We start from the raw sequence: 19,587 nt of genomic DNA on the forward strand, positions 1-19,587 counted from the left end.
CCCTGGTGCCAGCTAATTCCTCGGACCCCGGGGTCTTCCCTGGCCCATCTATCGAGGGGTCATTCCTCGACGTCCCCCAGACACTTTAGTAGAGCCTCTTCAGTCTCCCATTCGCGGGACTCCAAGGCCCCGACTTACTATTTGAGGGAAATTTCTCCCTCTTTCTCGGCTGCTCCCAGATCTCACTCGGGGTCTCCTCAGGAGGATGAGTCTTCATCTCGAAACTCCTCCTTTACTCGTTTCATCTCTGACATGGGTAGGGCATTGGAACTGGACCTCCAGTCTGAGTCCCATTATACCCAGGAATATCTGGCAGAAATGGGTGTTGATCATCCGCCCCGTGAGGCGCTGCGCTTGCCATTGCACCAGGTTCTCCGGCAAACTTTTCTCCGGAACCTGGAGACCCCCCTATGCGGTCACGGCCATTCCCTCCAAGTTAGAGTCCCGTTACCAAACGATCCTGGTCAAAGGGTTTGAAAGTTCTCAGTTTTCTCATCAATCCTTGGTGGTTGAGTCTTCCTTGAAAAAGTCCAACCCCTCTAAGGTTTACGCTGCCATTCCTCCAGGTCGGGAGGGCCGTACAATGGACAAGTTTGGTCGCAGTCTTTACCAAAACTCGATGATGGTGAATCGTGTCCTTAACTATAACTTTATCTTTACGTCCTACCTCCTGTTCTATGTGGACGCCCTCTGCTCGTTCCTGGAGGACATACTGGATTCTCGGCGTCAGTAGTTTCGTCTCCTTGAGGAAACCCTCACCCAGCTCCGCCTCTAAATGTTTCAGGCGGCCTTTGATGCCTTCGAGTTATCCTCGAGGGTCACGGCCTTTGCGGTCGCCATGCGTCGCCTCGCTTGGCTCCGCATTGTGGACATGGATCCGAATCTACAGGATCGTCTTGCCAATCTCCCGTGTGTGGGTCATGAGCTCTTCGATGATTCCATCGAAGCGGCCATCAAGCGCCTCTCGGACCATGAACGGTCCTTCACCTTTCTGATGAAACTTAAACCGAAGGCCCCTCCGGCTCAGCCATACAAAATTCCTCCCCGGAGGTATCCACAGAAATCTACACCTGCCTTCTCTCGGCCTCCTTCGAAGCGGCTGCAGCAACGTCAAACTAAGACCCAGACGCCGGCGCCAGCGAAGCCTAGGCCGTCCTTTTGACAATTCCAGTCCGAGTCTTCAGGCTCCCTTCCCATCAGGGTTCGTCTCCATCATTTCTATGCCCAGTGGGAAAGCCTTACCACCAACAGTTGGGTGCTTTCTATCATCCGGGAAGGGTACTCTCTTCACTTAAGTCATGTACCCCCGGACCTGCCTCCAAGAGAGTTTCCTTCTGCTCGGTCCCAGCTGCCTCTCCTTCTGCAGGCAGCTCAGGCCCTTCTTCACCTTCGGGCGGTCGAGGAGGTTCCCCCGGACCAGTGAAACACTGGATTTTATTCCCGGTACTTTCTGGGGGATCTGCGTCCAATCCTGGACCTCCATGCTCTGAACAAGTTCAGAATGCTCACCCTTCCTACTTTGTACCCCCTCTTGGAGGAGGGGGACTGGCTATGCTCACTGGACCTCAAGGAGGCGTACACGCACATTCCGATACACCCGGCCTCTCGCCGGTATCTGAGATTCTGGGTGGGGGATCTCCATCTCCAATATCGTGTTCTTCTCTTCGGCCTGGCGGCCCCTCTGAGGATCTTCATGAAATGTCTAGTGGTGGTTTCTGCGGCCCTGCGTCTCCGCGGCCTGCAGGTGTTTCCCTACCTCGACAACCAGTTGATCAAAGCGTCCTCTCGCCACGAGGTTCTGCGAGCGACGAATCAAACCATCTTGCTCCTCCAGAGCCTCGACTTCGAGGTAAACTTTTCCAAGTCTTAGTTCTGCCCGTGTCAGTCTCTGGAATTTATCGGAGCGGTCTGGACACAGCTCGTCTCCGCTCCTTGCCTCGGTCTCAGCAGGAGACCCTTGTTTGCTTATGCCGGAAGATAGCCCATCTGTCCTCAGCCCCGGCTCAGCTCATGATGGTCCTCCTAGGTCACATGGCCTCCACGGTTCATGTGACTCCTTTTGCCAGACTTCACCTCCGTATTCCTCAATGGATTCTAGTGTCCCAATGGAACCAGGATCGGGACCCTATCTCGTGACTCATTGTAGTGACTCCTTTGTTGAAGAAGTCTCTCCGTTGGTGGATGCTCTCTTCCAATCTTAAGAACATAAGAAGTTGCCTCCACTGGGTCAGACCAGAGGTCCATTGCGCCCAGTGGTCCGCTCCTGCGGCGGCTCATCAGGCCTATGACCTGTGAAGTGGTTCCTGACTATTCCTATAACCTACCTCTACTTCTATCTGTACCCCTCAATCCCCTTATCCTTTAGGAATCTATCTAAACCTTCCTTGAACCCCTGTATTGTGCTCTAGCTTATCACAACCTCTGGAAGCGCATTCCATGTGTCCACCACCCTCTGGGTAAAAAAGAACTTCCTAGCGTTTGTTCTAAACCGGTCCCCTTTCAATTTCTCCTAGTGCCCCCTTGTACTTGTACTTCCCCACAGTCTGAAGAATCTGTCCCTGTCTACCTTCTCTATGCCCTTCAGGATTTTGAAGGTTTCTATCATGTCTCCTCTAAGTCTCCGCTTTTCCAGGGAGAATAGCCCCAGCATTTCTAACCTGTCAGCGTATGACGTATTCTTAAACACTTAATTTAACTTTGTGTTCTCTCTGTTTTTGCTTCTATGAAAAACTAAGGAATACCGACAGAAACAAGATAGAGAAAAAGTTGCTTGGATTATGTCTTCTCACTGCAATTTTACACGCCACTCTGCTTGTTTCAAGCCATGTCAAGTTTTATGCTCAAAGACACGTACATTGCTCATATTTTTATCTTTGTACCCCTGAGGAAGGCGGTCTCACCGAAACACGGACCATGTAGGGTCTGTCAGGACAATCATAGGTGTATTACTAATTCAGACTTTTATTTGTATTTTTATTGTGAAGAGTGAATAAAAATCAACTTTCTGAACATCCACATTAGAGAATGACACGGGGAAAAAATCTGTCCCCGTCACCGCCCCGTCCCCGGCCCACCATCCTCTGCACCGCCCCGTCACCGCCATTCCATTCACCGCTCCGTCACTGTCACTGCCATCCCTTTCACCGCCCCGTCACCGCCACTGCCATCCCATTCACCGCCCCGTCACCGTCCCCGCAGCATCCATATAAGCCTTAGTACTCTAATATTTAGCGTATTCCATTCTTATAAATCAAAGTTCCTGCTACTGAACTAGAGAAAGAGATGTTCAGCTGGCAGGGCTTTGTTTATAAATTTTTATTAACACAACTAATATACCACCATAATGTTTCCGACAGAGGACAAGTATGCAATAAATGCATTTTGCTGTTTCAATGCCAGTGCTCAGCAGAACAACAGACAGCAATATGGACATTCACCTTATGTAGTACTTTTTTAATATATAAAAATAGGCAAAATTAGTTGCTGTTTTATCATTATATTTTCTTGCCATTATAGTATTCTTCATTGATCATTTTTCTTTTTAAATTCAAAACAAATTCAACCTATCTTGTGTCCCAGCATGAATTCATGTTTCACTCAATTGGCTGTTTCAAGGGAATTAACCCTCCAACTTCCATTTGCAAAAATACCCAATGTTGTTCCTTCTATGAGCAATATTTAAATTATGAGGAACAACATTGGGTATTTTTGCTGAATTGTGTGACACCATTTGGGCTGAACATGAAGATTGAAAATGCCTGGTTAACCCTGGACAGATGATTTGAATAGCCAGGAGCCTGTCCTGGCCATTTAAATCATTTTGAATATCTAGTCTAATGATAACAGAATTAGGGTGATTATAGAAACATAGAACTTTGTTGATCACTAAAAACAGTGGAGACTAAGGGTCTATCAAGCTCAGCATCCTGTCTTTGACACTGGCCAGTCTTGGTCTTTGGAACTGCCCATTGTGTCAGAAGCAATAGGGATTAAGTGATTTGCCCAGGGTCACAAGGAGTGTAGTGTAGCTCTAACCACTGGATTTAGAAGTTGGCTTCTTTTGGGATCTTTAACTCATCATCGCTAGGACTCGAATCTGAGTCCGTGGCACCTAACATAGAATGGAATTAGTATGGCAAAGTAATGAAGAATGGTCCAGCAGCCCCCACCCTCCCTCCACCTCACCTTATATTCGTTCCGAGTTTGCCGGCTTCCTTTTTCCCTAGCCGCATGCGTTCAAAAAGCCGTGCATTTAGCCAGCTCCCTCCCTCCACCTCACCTTAAATTTCGAGTTTTCCGGCTTCCTTTTTTCCGAGCCGCACGTGTTCAAAAATCCGTGCACGCGCGGCTGCGCGAGTCAATCAAACTTCTCCTCTCCTGCAACTTCCTGTTTCCGGTTGCGTCAGAGGAGAAGATTGATTGACTCGCGCAGCCGCGCGTGCACGGATTTTTGAACACGTGCGGCTCGGAGAAAAGGAAGCCGGAAAACTCGAAATTTAAGGTGAGGTGGAGGGAGGGAGCTGGCTAAATGCTACGGGCGGGCGGGCGGTGGCTGCGGGGACCGCGCGATCCTTGATACCTCACTGCGGAGACAAGACCATTCACCGCCCCGCGGGCGGTGAATGTCCTTGTCCCCGTCGCCGCAGCGACTGCTAGTTTTCTTCCCCGTTTTCGGCGGGTGACCGCGGCTAAAATGCGGTGGCCGCGGGTAAACCGCCACCGTGTCATTCTCTAATCCACATCCAAAGTCTGTTGCTTTTATCTTTGGATTGTTTTTACTGTGGAACATTGGGTCTTCCTTTTTGTTTTTTTGGATTATGAATCTTCCTTTTTGTTTTTTTGGATTATGAATCTTTCCAGAGGACTCGTCAGTCTACGCTTGGGGGGGCTCATCTGGACGCACTCTGGGTCTTTGGTCTTCGCACTCTGGGTCTTTGGTCCAGTGCCGACCGACTTTGTCACATCAACCTGCTGGAGCTTCGAGCGATTTTCCTTGACCTGAAGGCTTTTTGTCACCTGCTTCGTTACCGAGTGGTGCTGGTCCGCACGGACAACCAGGTCGCCATGTATTATATCAACAAACAGGGGTAACAGGGTCCCTGTCCCTGTGCCAGGAGGCGATGAGGCTCAGGGATTGGGCCATCCGCCACAACATTTTCCTTCGAGCGGTCTACATTCAGGGCCAGCATAATTGTTTGACGGACAAGTTGAGTTGTCTTCTGCAGCCTCACGAATGGTCCATCCACTCCTTGACCCTGCGTCAGGTATTTGCTCGTTGGGGGACTCCGGACGTCGATCTGTTCGCGTCCCCCCACAATCACAAGTTACCCCGCTTCTGCTCCAGGGTCTACACTCCACTCAGACTCGAGGCGGATGCTTTCCTGCTGGATTGGACGAATCTGTTTCTGTATGCATTCCCTCCATTCCCTCTGATTCTGAAGACTCGTCATGCTCAAGTCCATAAGTACCACCATGATTCTGATAGCTCCTCGGTGGCCCCGACAGCCGTGGTTCTCCCTTCTGTTGCAACTCAGTTCCAGGGAGCCTCTTCTTCCTGTTTTTCCTTCTCTGCTTATGCTGAGTCAGTGTTCTCTACTTCATCCCAACCTACAGTCTCTACACTTAATGGCTTGGTTCCTCAAGACTTGATGCCCTCGTTCCAGTTCTCCCAGACTGTGCTGGATGTCCTGGAGGCATCTCGGAAGGAGTCCACTTACCAATGTTACCATCAGAAGTGGACCTGTTTTTCCTCCTGGTATGCTGCTCGACAGCAGGAGCCGCTATCTGCCTCCTTATCTGCTGTCCTGGACTATCTGTTACACTTATCGGGCTCTCAAAATTCCCTCTTTTCGCATGGAAACACGGTGGTCTGTCATTCTGGCAGTTCAGCTGGGGGAGTTCCTAACTTTCTCAATCTGATGGAAGCCTACTTGCATGTTCCAGTTTGGGCCTCCCATCAGCGCTTCCTTCACTTTGCAATCATGGGTCCGCACTTTCAGTTCTGTGTTCTTCCTTTTTGGCCTGGCCACCAAGGTTATGGTGATTGTCACGGCAGCCTTGAGGACAGAGGGCATGCTGATGCATCCCTACCTGGACGACTGGTTGATTCGGGAAAGTCTTTGCAGGAGAGCACCCTAGATTTTGGCTCTGATGGTGGAGTTTTGCAGTCGCTGGGATGGGTTGTCCACCTTTCCAAGAGTCGGTTGGTCCCATCTCAGCGTCTGGAATACCTTGGAGTTCTGTTCGAAACCTCCTTGGGGAAGGACTTCCTTCCAGAGGCCCGGGTAAACAAATTGCAATCTCAGATTCGCCTGCTTATGGCATCCCGGTGTCCTCGGGTGCAGGATTTCCTCCAAGTCTTGGGGTTGATGGCGGCTTCCCTAGACGTAGTAAGGTGGGCGCAGCCCACATGCGTCCTCTTCAGTATGCTCTGCTTCGGAGGTGGTTGCCCCAGAGGCACAATTTGGATCTCCCTGTTCCTCTGAGAGGCTTGGCGTGCTGCAATCTTTGTTGGTGGCTCCAGACCTCTCATCTTGTTCAAGGGACGAGTCTGAATCAACCACAGTGGACGGTGCTTCTCATGGATGCCAGTCTCTTCGATTGGAGAGCTCAGTGTCAAGGTCACTCAGCTCAGGGCATCTGGTCCACATCACTGGATTGGAGACTGTTAAGGCGGACTTCCTCAGTCATCACGTGCTAGATCTCAGAGACTGGTGTCTAAGCCATGTGGCCTTTCAGTTGATAGTGCAGTCTTGGGTTCAGCCTCTGATTGGCCTGATGGCCACGAATGTCAATGCCAAAACACCCCGCTTCTTCAGTCGTCGCAGAGACAGTCAGGCCAAGGGCCTGGATGCTCTGGTTCAACCATGGCCAACGGAAGGGCTGTTGTATGTGTTCCCTCCGTGGCCATTAGTGGGCAGAGTTCTTCTCCACATTGTTCGTCACCCGGGCCTTGTGGTTCTGGTGGCTCCAGATTGGCCCCGCTGTCCATGGTATGAGGATCTAGTGCAGCATCTGGTGTCGAATCTTCTTCCTCTGCCTCTTTCGCCTGATCTGCTGACTTAGGGCCCCATTCCCATGTTCAATCTGTGTCCCTTTTGTCATATGGCTTGGCTCTTCAAAGGGGACGCCTAGGTAAGAAGGGGTATTCAAATAAAGTGATCTCTACCCTCTTAGGGTCCCAGAGACTTTCCACATCTCAGGCTTATGTGTGGGTTTGGTGCATCTTTGAGGATAGGTAAGGGGTGCATGGAGTGCTCTTTTTTTGCGCTTTCGCTGCCTCACATCTTAGAATTCTTACTGACTGCCATTCCTGATGTCGTTCGCTTCTTGCAGGTGGCCAACTTGCTCAAACCTCCCATATGGCCATCAGTTCCCTCTTGGGATTTGAATCTGGTCTTGTCTGGGCTGGTGTGCCCTCCTTTTGAGCATTTGGGCGCCTGCTCGTTGAAGGACCTTACTCTTAAGGCGGTCTTCTTGGTGGCTATTACTTCTGCTAGACGTGTTTCGGAGCTGCAGGCTCTCTCTTGTAGGTCTCCCTTCTTGAAGTTTCTAAGGAATGGGTAGTTTTGAGGCTTGTTCCTTCCTTTTTGCCAAAGGTAGTTTCTCCTTTTCATGTCAATCAGGCAGTGGTCCTCCCGGTGTTGGGTATTCAGGAGAGATCATCTGAGCAGAAGCAGTTGCGCAAGCTAGTTGTCTGTCAGATTCTTCACACTTATGTGCAGAGGACCCAGGAGTTCAGGAAATCTGATCATCTCTTTATCCTTCGTGCAGGTCCTCGTAAGGGGGATGGTGCTTCCAAGGCTACCATTGCACGTTGGATCAAAGAGGCTATTGCGTCTGCATATCTTTTTCAGAAAAAGCCTGTTACGGAATTTCTCAAGGCTCATTCCACTCGGGGTCAGGCGGCGTCTTGGGCTGAGTCTTTGCTAGTGCCTCCTGTGGACATTTGTAAGGCTGCTGTTTGGTCTTCCTTGCATTCCTTTGTCAGACACTACCATGTGGATGTTCAGGCGCGTCAGGACGTGGTGTGTGGTGAACATGTTCTGGTGTCGGCCCTTCGGGGGGTCCCACCCATGATGGGGACTGCTTTGGTACGTCCTGCTTGTAAGATTAACCTGGAGAGTGCTAAAGAAGGAGAAATTTGGTTCTTACCTGCTAATTTACTTTCTTTTAGCTTCTCCAGACCGGTATAGGTCCCCACCCTGTCTATTGGTGTGTTGTTCTTATGGCTGTTGCGCATACATTTTTTTTTTGTTTTTTTTTCTGCGGGTTCTAGTATTTTTCTAGGGCCGGGGAGAAATGAAGAACAGCAGCTATGGCTTAGCTGGCGAGCTGTGGGAACATTTTCTTTCTAGGATCTCCTCTGCATTTTCCAATAGCATTTGGGTATGTTAGTTATTACTCTTGTTTGGAGTATTGTTTGTTTCTGTTTCAAGTCCTTAGTTCTGCTTGGCTATTCGGCAGACTGATAGGAATAAGAGAAGGTACCTCTTATGTACTATTCCACAGTTTTGTTTCAGTCTCCACCTGATGGTCATGATGAGATATATACCCGCTTGTAAGATTAACCTATACCACTCTGGAGAAGCTAAAAGAAAGTAAATTAGCAGGTAAGAACCTAATTTCTCCTTGGTTTGTGTTATAGCGTATCCAATCTGGCATCTTAAGGGCCTTCAATAATCCAACCACTAAGACGGCAGATGAAGAAACCAAAAGAAAAGTCAAAGGTAAGCAGCGTTTAGTAAATTAGGCATACTGGGTTTCTAGTTAGATTTAGGAGACAGAACATCTGAAATTTTGGTGTTTCACCTTTGATTCAAAACACACAGTTACATTCGTAATGTCACCAATCAAAGTATTTTGCACTGCAGTTCCTCCTTTGAACCATTCTGCAGTTTGTTTTTTTAATACATCTTTTCAAAATTCATACTGATTCTCAAAATCTTATAAAATTTCACTTACTCATTTGTTGCAGTCTGTCGACGGGGCAAAAATTATTAAGAGGGCATCCATGAAACAGTCTTGTGGTGAAACATGTAGGATGTTGTCCCTGCTGAAAAACTGCAATAAATGAATAAGATAAGTGAATCAAAGGTGGAGCACTTGATAACATAATTGTTGTTTCAGAAAGAAGGTATCACCATGAAAAATATTGCTATTGGGATCACTCTCAAAGGGCTTCGGCACTATTGTTCAACACATAGTGAAAACAAGGGAGGGTCCATTTTTAAGAAATTTATGGCATGTAGTCACAAATCTGTTGGTTTGGTGGCATTCTGGCTGCTGGAAAGGCAATGACTGAAGTAACTTCACAGATGGTGTGAAAAGAATTTCCAAGCATGCCCTGAGTTTTTGCTGGTATATATTACATCCTTGAGATCAGCATTATCACTGAATCTGAGAAATTAAGATCATCTCTGGCATACCCTGACATTGAAATTAAGATCATTCCTGTCATGATATGCACAAAACAAACCCATTTGTAGACATTACCCGTAGAGGGGGGTTTCTGCAGTCTGTACTGTTCATGTTCCTTCTCTCTCTCGTGCTTGACATACCAGTGCCATCTAGTGCACAAGTGTGGTAGGAACTGCAGCTCTACTAGGCCCAATACAATGAAGAATTGCTTTCTCTAGTGATACCATAGAAATCATTTAAAATTTCAATAGCAATATGTTTATACAGATTCATAGAAAGTTCTTGTTACTTGCTGTGGACATTCTAAAGAATATCATTAAAGAAGCACACACAACAATAGAGATCTATTCTTGTTCTGAACAAAAAAATTTTTAAGTTTACTTTTCAGTGGCTTCAGCAGAGAATATTTTTATTTTGGGCAGCACAGCAATGTGGGGAGTTGTACTTAGAGAATGACATGGGGAAAAATTTGTCCCCGCAAGTTCATTCCATGCCCCGTCCCCACGAGCTCGTTCCCTGTCTCTGCCCCGTCCCCCACAAACCATTTGATCTCATCCAGACAAGCCTCAAACAGTTTTATACTGAACTTATTTTATTACAGGATAAAAAGAAACAATATTCTGTACAATTATCATTTTATAAATCAAAGTTCTAGCTGCCGAACTAGAGGAAGAGATCTTCAGCTGACAAGGCTTTGGTTATAAATATTTATCAACACAACTACAATACTACTTTATCCTAAAGCAAAAGAAAAGAAACAGAAATTTTTTTCTATCTTTGTTGGAGAACAGCAGGCCACCACTTTTCACCAATACCAATAGTGACAACAACATACAGGCAGACACAATCACCCAAGAAACTTCACCAGACAAGAAACCTAATAGAATGCACAACAGCCTCACAAGAAAGCATCCCACCCACATGGGGACGAAAACCACCCCCTAACACAAAGAAGTCGGGTCACAAACTCCCCCATACACCCAAGAACCTCCTTCACCCACAGATTAGCCCCAGCTACCACAAACATCTTTTCTCAATCTCCTGTGCATACATGAACATAAGATCAATCAGCCCAAAGGCAGACCTAATAAAAGACTGGATAGTTAATGAACAACTAGGCTGCCTTTTCCTATCCGAAACCTGGCTATCCTCCTACTCGGACCCAAGCATTACAGAATTTTGCCCCAAGGGATACAAACTTGAATTAGTCTGCCGAGAAAAAAAGCGAGGGGGCGGTTTGGCCATCCTAGTAAAAAACAACCTTACCATCACTGTCCTAGACAAACACTCCTCCCCACAATCAGACCTGCTAGCCGTCCAACTTTCCAGTAACTCACTCAAAGACACCCTTACCTGCATCCTCTGCTACATAGCTCCAGGAAAATGGAACACCACAAAACACGATCTTTGAAGATTTCATCTTCCGGAACTCATTAACCTCAACACACAACCTGCTCCTCGGAGATATAAATCTCCACCTAGAAGACACCTCCTCCAAACAAGCTTCTGGCATAATTTCATACCTCAACGCACTCTCTTACCAAATTCTACATCCTCAACCCACACATGAAAAAGGCCACCAACTTGATATTGCAGCCTACATGTCACAACACCCCCATGCACCGAACATTCATATCTCCAATGGGGCCTGGCATCCTTCCCTCTGGTCTGACCACTTCAAATTCACCTTCAACATCAACTGGACTCAAAGCACAAACAAGCACGAAACCCACAAAACCTCCTTCAAAACCCGACCAAAAATCGACCCTTCTACATTCTGGACCACAGTAGACCCATCAATCGTCTCCATAGACCACGATGTATTCATTCACCAGTGGCGCTCTCTGAGCGAAACAACCCTGAATGGTCTAGCCCCAGAAAAGACAAAACACAAACTCTGCAGATCTTCAGACAAATGGTTCGACACAGAACTTCTTCAACTAAAGAGACACTGCAGACAACTCGAAAGAGCATGGCAAAAAAAGAACCAAGAACCAACCAAAGTAGCTTGGAGAAACCTAATAAAACAATACAAGATCAAACTTAAGGAAAAACGAAGAGCTTATTACTCCAAACTAATAGGCACAGAATCCTTTGAAAAAAGAAACTCTTCCAACTTGTGAAGAACCTCACCGACACTCAACCATTCCTAACCACTCAAGGAATCCACCCTCCAACGGACACCCAACTAGCGGACCATTTCAAGAATAAGATCGCCAATATTAGAGCCTCCTTCAACAACTCACCGTCCCTCCTAGACGAGATCATAATAAACCCTACAACAGATGAAGCCACTGCAGCTGACAGGCACTGGTCCAACTTTACAAAGGTGCAATGGCTGGACATGAACCGACTCTACAGAAAATACAGTCGAGCGTCATGCGACCTGAACAACTGCCCGTCATATCTACTGACAAACGCATCCCCCAAATTTAGAGCTTGCCTCTTGCAATGGATCCAAACAACTCTCACGGAAGGCCAATTTCCACAAGACCTAGGGGAAATCATAATCACCCCAATACTGAAAGATCCCAAAGGACCAATAGACACCCCCTCCAACTACAGACCCACCGCCTCAATTCCATTATATGTTAAACTAATAGAAGGTCTGGTTGCCAAATACTTCACCAACTACCTTGAAGACCACAACCTACTCCACCCAACTCAATCGGGGTTCAGATCTAACCACAGCACCAAGACACTGCTAGCTTCCCTTCTAGATATAGCCAGACAGCACCTTAGCAAAGGAAAAAGGATGCTGATAATTCAACTCGACCTCTCTGCCGCATTCGACCTGGTCGACCACACCATACTTCTTCAGATATTAGAAGCAATAGGGATCTCAGGCGAAGTATACAACTGGTTTCAAGGATTCCTTAAAACAAGAATATACAGAGTAAAAACAAACGATCTTATATCGGAGCCTTGGACCAACCCCTGCGTACCCTGTTAGACAAACTCAAAGTAACTTCATTCAGCTATGCAGACGATATCACCATACTCCTCCCCTTTGACACACAAGACCCCACCAAATCAGGCATCCTGGAAAAAACTCTAGAAGCAGTGGAAAAATGGATGACAGAACATAAACTGAAGCTCAACCCAGATAAAACTAAATTTCTACTGCTTGAAAAGGACAAAACCCCTTCTATAACAGAGCTAGAAATAAAAACCACTAAATATCCCCTACAACCCACTCTCAAACTCCTTGGAGTAACAGTAGACAGAGGTTGCACTCTTCAGGTGCAAATCAACAAAATCACACAAAAAGCTTTCTTCACCATGTGCAACCTTCGCAAAATCAGAAAATTCTTTGAAAAAGAACAATTCAGACTCATAGTTCAATATCTAGTCCTAAGTCTATTGGATTACTGCAATATCCTCTACCTTTCTTGTCCTACCTACCTAATAAAACAACTACAGACTGTGCAGAACACTGCCCTCAGAATGATCTATTCCCTTGGAAAATTTGACCACATCACCAACTCCTTCCTAGACTCACACTGGCTTCCAATACAAGCCCGCATCCAATTCAAACTATACTGTATGTTATTCAAAACCTTAAACGGAACGGCACCCACCCACCTAAACAACCGTCTAAACAGGAACCTCTCAACCAGACAGAGGAGAACCCAATCCCCTTTCTCCTTCCCCCCTTTTAAAGGAACTAAACGCAAAAAGATGTATGACAACTTACTTGCAACACATGCACCTAAATTGGACCCCTCCATCACCAACCTACTGACAGCATCAACTGACCTCAAGGCTTTCCGCAAAGAAATCAAGACCCTACTATTCAAGAAATTCACCCAAATGTCCTAATCCCTTCCTTTCCCCCTCTCTCCCCCTCTTAGAACCCACTCATCAAAATTGCTTTAGACCTTACGCCTTAATTGTAATTTGTATGTCTCTTCCTGGAAATGTCCAGTTATCGTTCTGATGTAATCCGCTTAGAACTGAAAGGTACAGGCGGAATATAAGCCAGTAATGTAATGTAATGTAATGTTTTTGCTTTCATCTTCTTGTCATTTTATTCCTTCCATCCACTGTCTGCATCTTCCATATGGCATCTGCTCTGTTTCTATGCCTCTACCACACACTGTCTGCCTCTCCCTTCCATCTCTCCCTCCACCCCACCCCCTCATTGGACTGGCACCCATCTTCTTCCCTCCGCTCCCCCCATAGTCTGGCATCTCTGTCTTCTTTCTTCCCATCTTTCCTTCCCTCCCCCAGGTGGTTTTTAGCAACTCTCTCCTCCTTTCCTCTCCTCATATCTGGTATCTGTCTCCCCAATCCAACATGTGCCCTTTTTCCTTTATCCCTTCCTTCCATCCAGTATGTGCTCCCCTCTCTCCTCTCCCCTCTTCCCTTCAACATCTGTTCCTCTCTCCCCTCCCCACTTTCCTTCTAGCGTGTTCCCCTATGTCTCCTACCCACTTCCATGCAGCATCTGCTCCCTACTCTCTTCTCCCCATTTGCCTTCAGCTTCTGTTCTTCTCTCCCCTCCCCCTCTCTCTCCACTTCCCTTCAACGCCCTTCACACACGGTCCAGCAGCCCCCACCCTCCTGATTGCCGCAGTCCAGGCATCTCCCTCCCTTCCCCTCACCTTCACTGGAAATTTTAATTTTTCTGTCTCCAAGTGGCCATGCCTTTTCTCAAATTGCATACGGCTGTCCTGAAACTTCTCCTCTGACGCAACTTCGTGTTTCCAGTTGCGTCAGAGGAGAAGTTTCAGGCAGCCGCACGCGACTTGTAAAAAGGCTTCTGCCGTTGGAGATAGAAAAATGAAAATCGCCAGTGAAGGTGAGGGGAAGGGAGGGAGGGAGATGTCTGGATCGTGGCAATTGGGAGAGAAGGGGTTGCTGGACCACGCGATCGCAAGGGGTTATAAGTGAGGCAATGCACGCAAAATACTTAACTGTGGGGACAAGGCCAGTCACCGCTCCACGGGGCGATGAATGGCCTTGACCCGTACCTGCGGCAGCCAGTTTTTTATCCTCCCTGTTTCGGTGGGTTACTGTGTCATTCTCTAGTGGTACAAAAGGGCTGGGAAGAAAGAGAAGGAAAGAAGGAGAAATATGGTGCAGGTGAGGGACTTGAGGGACTGTAGACTGCAAGGGGCAGACAGAAGACATCAGACACCCCATCCACCTACCTTCTTTCCACCTGTACTCTACTTTCACTCATGTGATTATCCGCATCCCCCCTCCCAACTTACCTGCCTACCTACTTTATTTCTAAAATTTTTATTCTGCACAATCCACTGTTCTTGATGGATTACAATTAAGCATACACAAACAAAAACATATGTGACCTTTCTGGAAAAATGTGACTAAAGTCACTGAACTTTAATCATATTTTCTCAGAGATGATCACATTCGAGATTATATTCAGAAACAAAATATTGCACAAAACAAAACATCAAATAACTTTTTCATGTATGCATCAAGTGACTTAAAAAAGCTTCTAACATCACTTTTAATAATAAAAAATAAGTTTGAGAAGCCCTTTGTAAAAGATATGATTTTAGTTGCTTCAGAAAAATTAATAGTGATTCTGCCTTGAGGGGAAATTCATTCCACCATTGTGATCCTACACAAGGATTTGGAAGGCTGTAGAGCATAGTCTGTGAAGGCTGATTATTTGATAAGATGATACAGGTACACAATCTTTTATCCAAAATTCTGAAAACTGAAAGTTCCCTCAACCAGAAGTCCCCTGATGTGACATACTGAAACCACACAGGTGCGAGTGTCTCGTTTTTTTCTTCATGCTTTTCATCAGATGTATCTATGCAGCTTATTGAGGGCTGTGGAAATGTCAGCTGCAGATTCCCCTCAGGGTGGCAATGAGAAGCAGAAAAGGAAGCATTTGTCACTGTCAATAGCACAGAAAGTAGTTATTGCAGAAACTTGATCATGGTGTACCTGTATATCAGCTAACCGAAGTTTATGGTGTGGGACCTACAACCATATATGACTTAAAGAAACAGAAAAATAAGTTATTGAAGTTTTGCAGTGACAATGATGATCAGAATTTAATGAAAAACAGGAAAAAATTACATAGGGCAAAAAATGAAGATCTGGGTCATGTGCTAATTGAGTGGGTTCAACAAAAAAGAAGTGCCCATGACAGTTATTACAGCTTTGACTAGTATCTATAATAATAATCCTCTAAGCACGCATGCACACTTAGGAGGATGTGGGGACCTGACATGTGCTGTGTCCGTCCGTGGCAGCGGCTTGAGGCGCATGCACCACAGCACAGCTGGCGATTCCCCCCTCCCACCCTCACAGCCAAAACTTTCTCGCCGGCTCACTCACCGCCAAAACCTTTCCGCAGCCCCATTTTCAGCCGCCGCGTTTAAATTCATAGACAAGCGCTACACCGCGCTACCGCTGGCCTCGCCGTCTTCTGTCCACTGCGGCCCGCCCTCTCTGACTACTTCCTGTTTCCGCTAGGGTTGGCCACAGTGGATAGAAGACGCCGAAGACAGTGGTAGCGCGGCGCAGTGCTTTTCTGTGAATTTAAATGCGGCGGCTGGGAAGGAGGCTGCGGGAAATACTGCTGCTGCACAGGAAAGGCCAGGAAATGCTGCTGCTGCACAGGGAAGTGTGTACGGGGAGGAAATGCTGCTTCTGCACAGGGAAGGGTGGGAAATGCTGCTGCTGCACAGGGAAGTGTGTGGGGGGGAAATGCTGCTTCTGCACAGGGAAGGGTGGAAAATGCTGCTGCTGCATAGGGAAGTGTGGGTGTGGGAGGGAAATGCTGCTTCTGCACAGGGAAGTGTGTGTGTGGGGGGGAAATGCTGCTTCTGCACAGGGAAGTGGAGAGGGAAAGGGGGCCTGGGAACAATCTTGGTTTGCTTTGTGGGAGGGGAGACAGAAGGGGGCCATGGAGAGACAGAAAGACAGGCAGGCAGGCAGTGCATTAGAACGAAAGACAGACACACAGAAAGACAGCGGGCAGGGAGAGAGACAGAAAGAAAGAAGGACAGACAGCGGGAGTGAGAAAGAAAGGGGCAGGGAGACACAGAAAGAAAGAAGGACAGACAGCGGGAGGGAGAAAGAAAGGAAGGAAGAGAGACAGGGGCAGGGAGAGACACAGAAAGAAAGACAGACAGACAGACATATATTCTAGCACCCGTTAATGTAACGGGCTTAAACACTAGTTGTTAATAAATCTCTTGTGACTGGAGAAGTACCAGATTTACTGAAGATATGTACTGTGAAATCTTGGGATATGGCACCCTTTCTGATTTTTGGCCAGTAGTCTCTTTGGCTGCAGTGGTGAAAGTTATCGAATGGGTGGTTTTTAGAACATAAGAATAGCCTTACTGGGTCAGACCAAAGGTCCATCAAGCCCAGTAGCCCATCCTCAAGGTGACCAATCCAGGTTACTGGCCAAAACACAAAGAGGAGCAACATTCCATGCTACCGATCCAGGGCAAGCAATGACTTGTCCCATGTCTTTCTCAATAACAGACTACGGACTTTTCCTCCAGCTTGAAGACCACCTATCAAAGGCTAGGAGTTTGAACCTATTCCAACATGGGTTTCAAAAGGCACATAGTACCAAATCCTTGCTAACAGCCATACGTGATGATTTCTATCAAGAATTAAATCAATATACCTGCTATTGGTTAATTTTTCAGGTTATCACAGCAGCTTTTCACACCTTGGACCATTAGATTGTGCTACAGTGCCTTAGAAATTGTGGCATCGCAGGTACCGTGCTGGGATGGTTCCACTCGTATCTTGCTGATAAGAAGGTCCAGGTCCATATAGGTAACTTATCTACACTATGACAGACTGACACTGGGTTACCACAGGAATTTTGTTCAATCTGTATTTGGTGCCAATATGTTAACTACAGAAATCATTGTGAGTAACTTATCATCTGTATGCAGATGATATACTAATTGCGTTATCTTTGAAAAAGCCTGTCCCTGAGGTTATTCTCCAGTTGCAGAATATGTTTATTGAGATGGTTAATTGGATGAATGGCAAATGTTTGACACTGAATATAGCAAAGACTGAGCTGCTGTATGTTGCTTCTGCTCCAGCTGTTTCATTCACTGCAGAAATGATAACACACAAATAATAGTTTTTACTAGGGTAAAATATTTGAGGCTCACAATGGATACAGTTAACATTTAGAAAACTCTTTTTTTAACTTAAGTTTATTGAATAAAGTCAAACAAAAAAACACAATAACTCATACAACAGCAGATGCACAGTTGGTTCTTCAGTGCACCTACCCCTTACACACACTTCCTATCCCCCAAACCCCCCTCCCTTGACCACCCATAGAGAAGAATACTTTACAAGTAGGAATTCCAATGAATTAAAGAGTCTAACCATGGGTCCCAATAGAACATTCTGTAAAAATTTCACCTTTAAAGTTTCGCGCTCCGGTTAATTTCCAGGTTTCATAAGACGTAGCGCATGAGTCTCCTTCATTCCAAAAATTGGCCTGTCCAATAATTCCACCTCCCTATTTTCCACCTTCCCCAAGGTCATCCCCCAAAAAAATAATTCCCAGTATCCCAAACCCCCTTTTGCAGCTTTCTCTAGTGTATAAAGCATCTTATAGAACTGAAGAAACTGGTCTCGTATATCCTGAGTGTCTACTAGCTCCACCTGACACTGTCCTTTAATGCAGGTAATATTATTAATAAAGCACCTCGTCTTCAGCTTTTGCACCAATAGCCTACTAGCCTTTTTATTCAAAGTAGTGCTGGTGGACAAGCTAGAACTAATATTGCAGCTCCTCCATCTATCAGTTTCTTCTTCTTCACCTCCCCCAACTGTACTAAGATAGCCGGGTAGGCAGATGATGCATATGTTATCCCTCCAGGATAACCAGCCACTGATACAGTCCACTCAGTTCCCTCAATTTCTGATGCTTTTTGGGGGCAACTGTTGCTATCAAATGACCCAATGTTGAGATCCTCCTAAACTGCCATTGGAAATTTCTTTGTGTAGATTATCTATGGAGAGGTTTTTGCTGGCAGTGTCCAAATGCCTAAGAGTCTGAGAGTCTACAGGATTGCTTTGGCAGTTTGGAAGGTGAGAAGTGAGGTTGGGTTCCAGGGCTTTAGAGGAAACTTTGTTTCTGGGCTAGAAAGGTAGGTATGTCCTTGGTTTCCATAATCTGTATAGATATAATTACATCCAGAAGATGGATTTGGTATGAACATGTGCAAATAAGTAGGACGATCGATGTGCCGGTAACATAAGTAGGATGATAGATTATGCCATAATTATGCCAGTCTTAATAACTCTGTATTGTACCTCTACAGAAGCTCATGCAAACCGCTCTGAATTGATTCCCCAGTCATTAATAGTGGTATAGAAACTCACAATAAGAATTGCCCTACTGGGACAGACCAAAGGTCCATCAAGCCCAGTATCCTGTTTCCAACAGTGGCCAACCCAGGTCCCAAGTACATGGCAGGAACCCAAAGAGTAGCAACATTCCAGAGCTGAGATTGTGATGTCATAATGCCTCATTCCACCAATGCCTAAGAGCCAACCTCATCAGTGATGTCACATTGGTTTGATTGTCCTTTACTTGGCTTATATAAGAACATAAGAATTGCCATTCTGGGCCAGACAAAAGGTCCATCAAGCCCAATATCCTGTTTCCAAGAGTGGCCAACCCAGGTCCCAAGTACCTAGCTAGATCATGTTTTTTCACTGAACTACTTACTGTACCCCTTATCTAGGGTGCTACCCATTCCTTATAGTGGGGGACTTCAGTCTCTCCATGGACCTTCAGATAGATCCTCTGGCGCTGTGCCCTGGTAAGGAGAGAGGGGAGGCCCTGTCGCTTTTCTGTCATGTCTTGGATTTAGTTGACCCTTAGTGCCTCCTCCACCCCAGTGAGTGTAATTAAACCCATCTTTTCAGGGCTCACGGGACTCTTTCTCAAATAGATTACATCTTTGTTACTACAAAGTTATTTCAGGACGTGATGCATGTGCAGATTGGCCCTTTGGAAATATCAGAACATTCCCTTATATGGATCAATTTACAGGGTAATCCCCATTATTCTCAATATTCCCGCTGGAGATTTCTATTTTACTTATATGATGATAAAGAATTTTGAAAATATTTCATTGATAAATGGGAGACTTATTGCAAAAATAACATCCAACACAA

At 46.2% G+C, this 19,587-nt stretch overlaps 1 protein-coding gene across 22 annotated transcripts in view; it reads left to right on the forward strand.

Moving 5' to 3' along the window:
- USP45 (ubiquitin specific peptidase 45) overlaps nucleotides 1-19,587 on the forward strand; it is a 314,718-nt gene that overhangs the window by 182,664 nt on the left and 112,467 nt on the right. For 16 of the 22 annotated variants that reach the window (XR_004538801.1, XR_004538800.1, XR_004538806.1 and 13 more), the window contains one exon: nucleotides 8,648-8,729. The exons of 3 other annotated variants lie outside the window; for them this stretch is intronic. Coding sequence is in view for 13 of the 19 variants with exons in the window: in XM_033938032.1 (XP_033793923.1) it covers nucleotides 8,648-8,729 (82 nt within the window). In the remaining 6 variants the exon portion in view is untranslated. Of the gene's footprint in view, nucleotides 1-8,647; nucleotides 8,730-17,075; nucleotides 17,208-19,587 lie in introns of those variants that run through there. 3 more of the 22 variants (XR_004538802.1, XR_004538807.1, XM_033938042.1) reach the window with 3 other exon arrangements.

Source organism: Geotrypetes seraphini, chromosome 3, assembly GCF_902459505.1.
Source record: "Geotrypetes seraphini chromosome 3, aGeoSer1.1, whole genome shotgun sequence".
Taxonomy (NCBI): domain Eukaryota; kingdom Metazoa; phylum Chordata; class Amphibia; order Gymnophiona; family Dermophiidae; genus Geotrypetes; species Geotrypetes seraphini.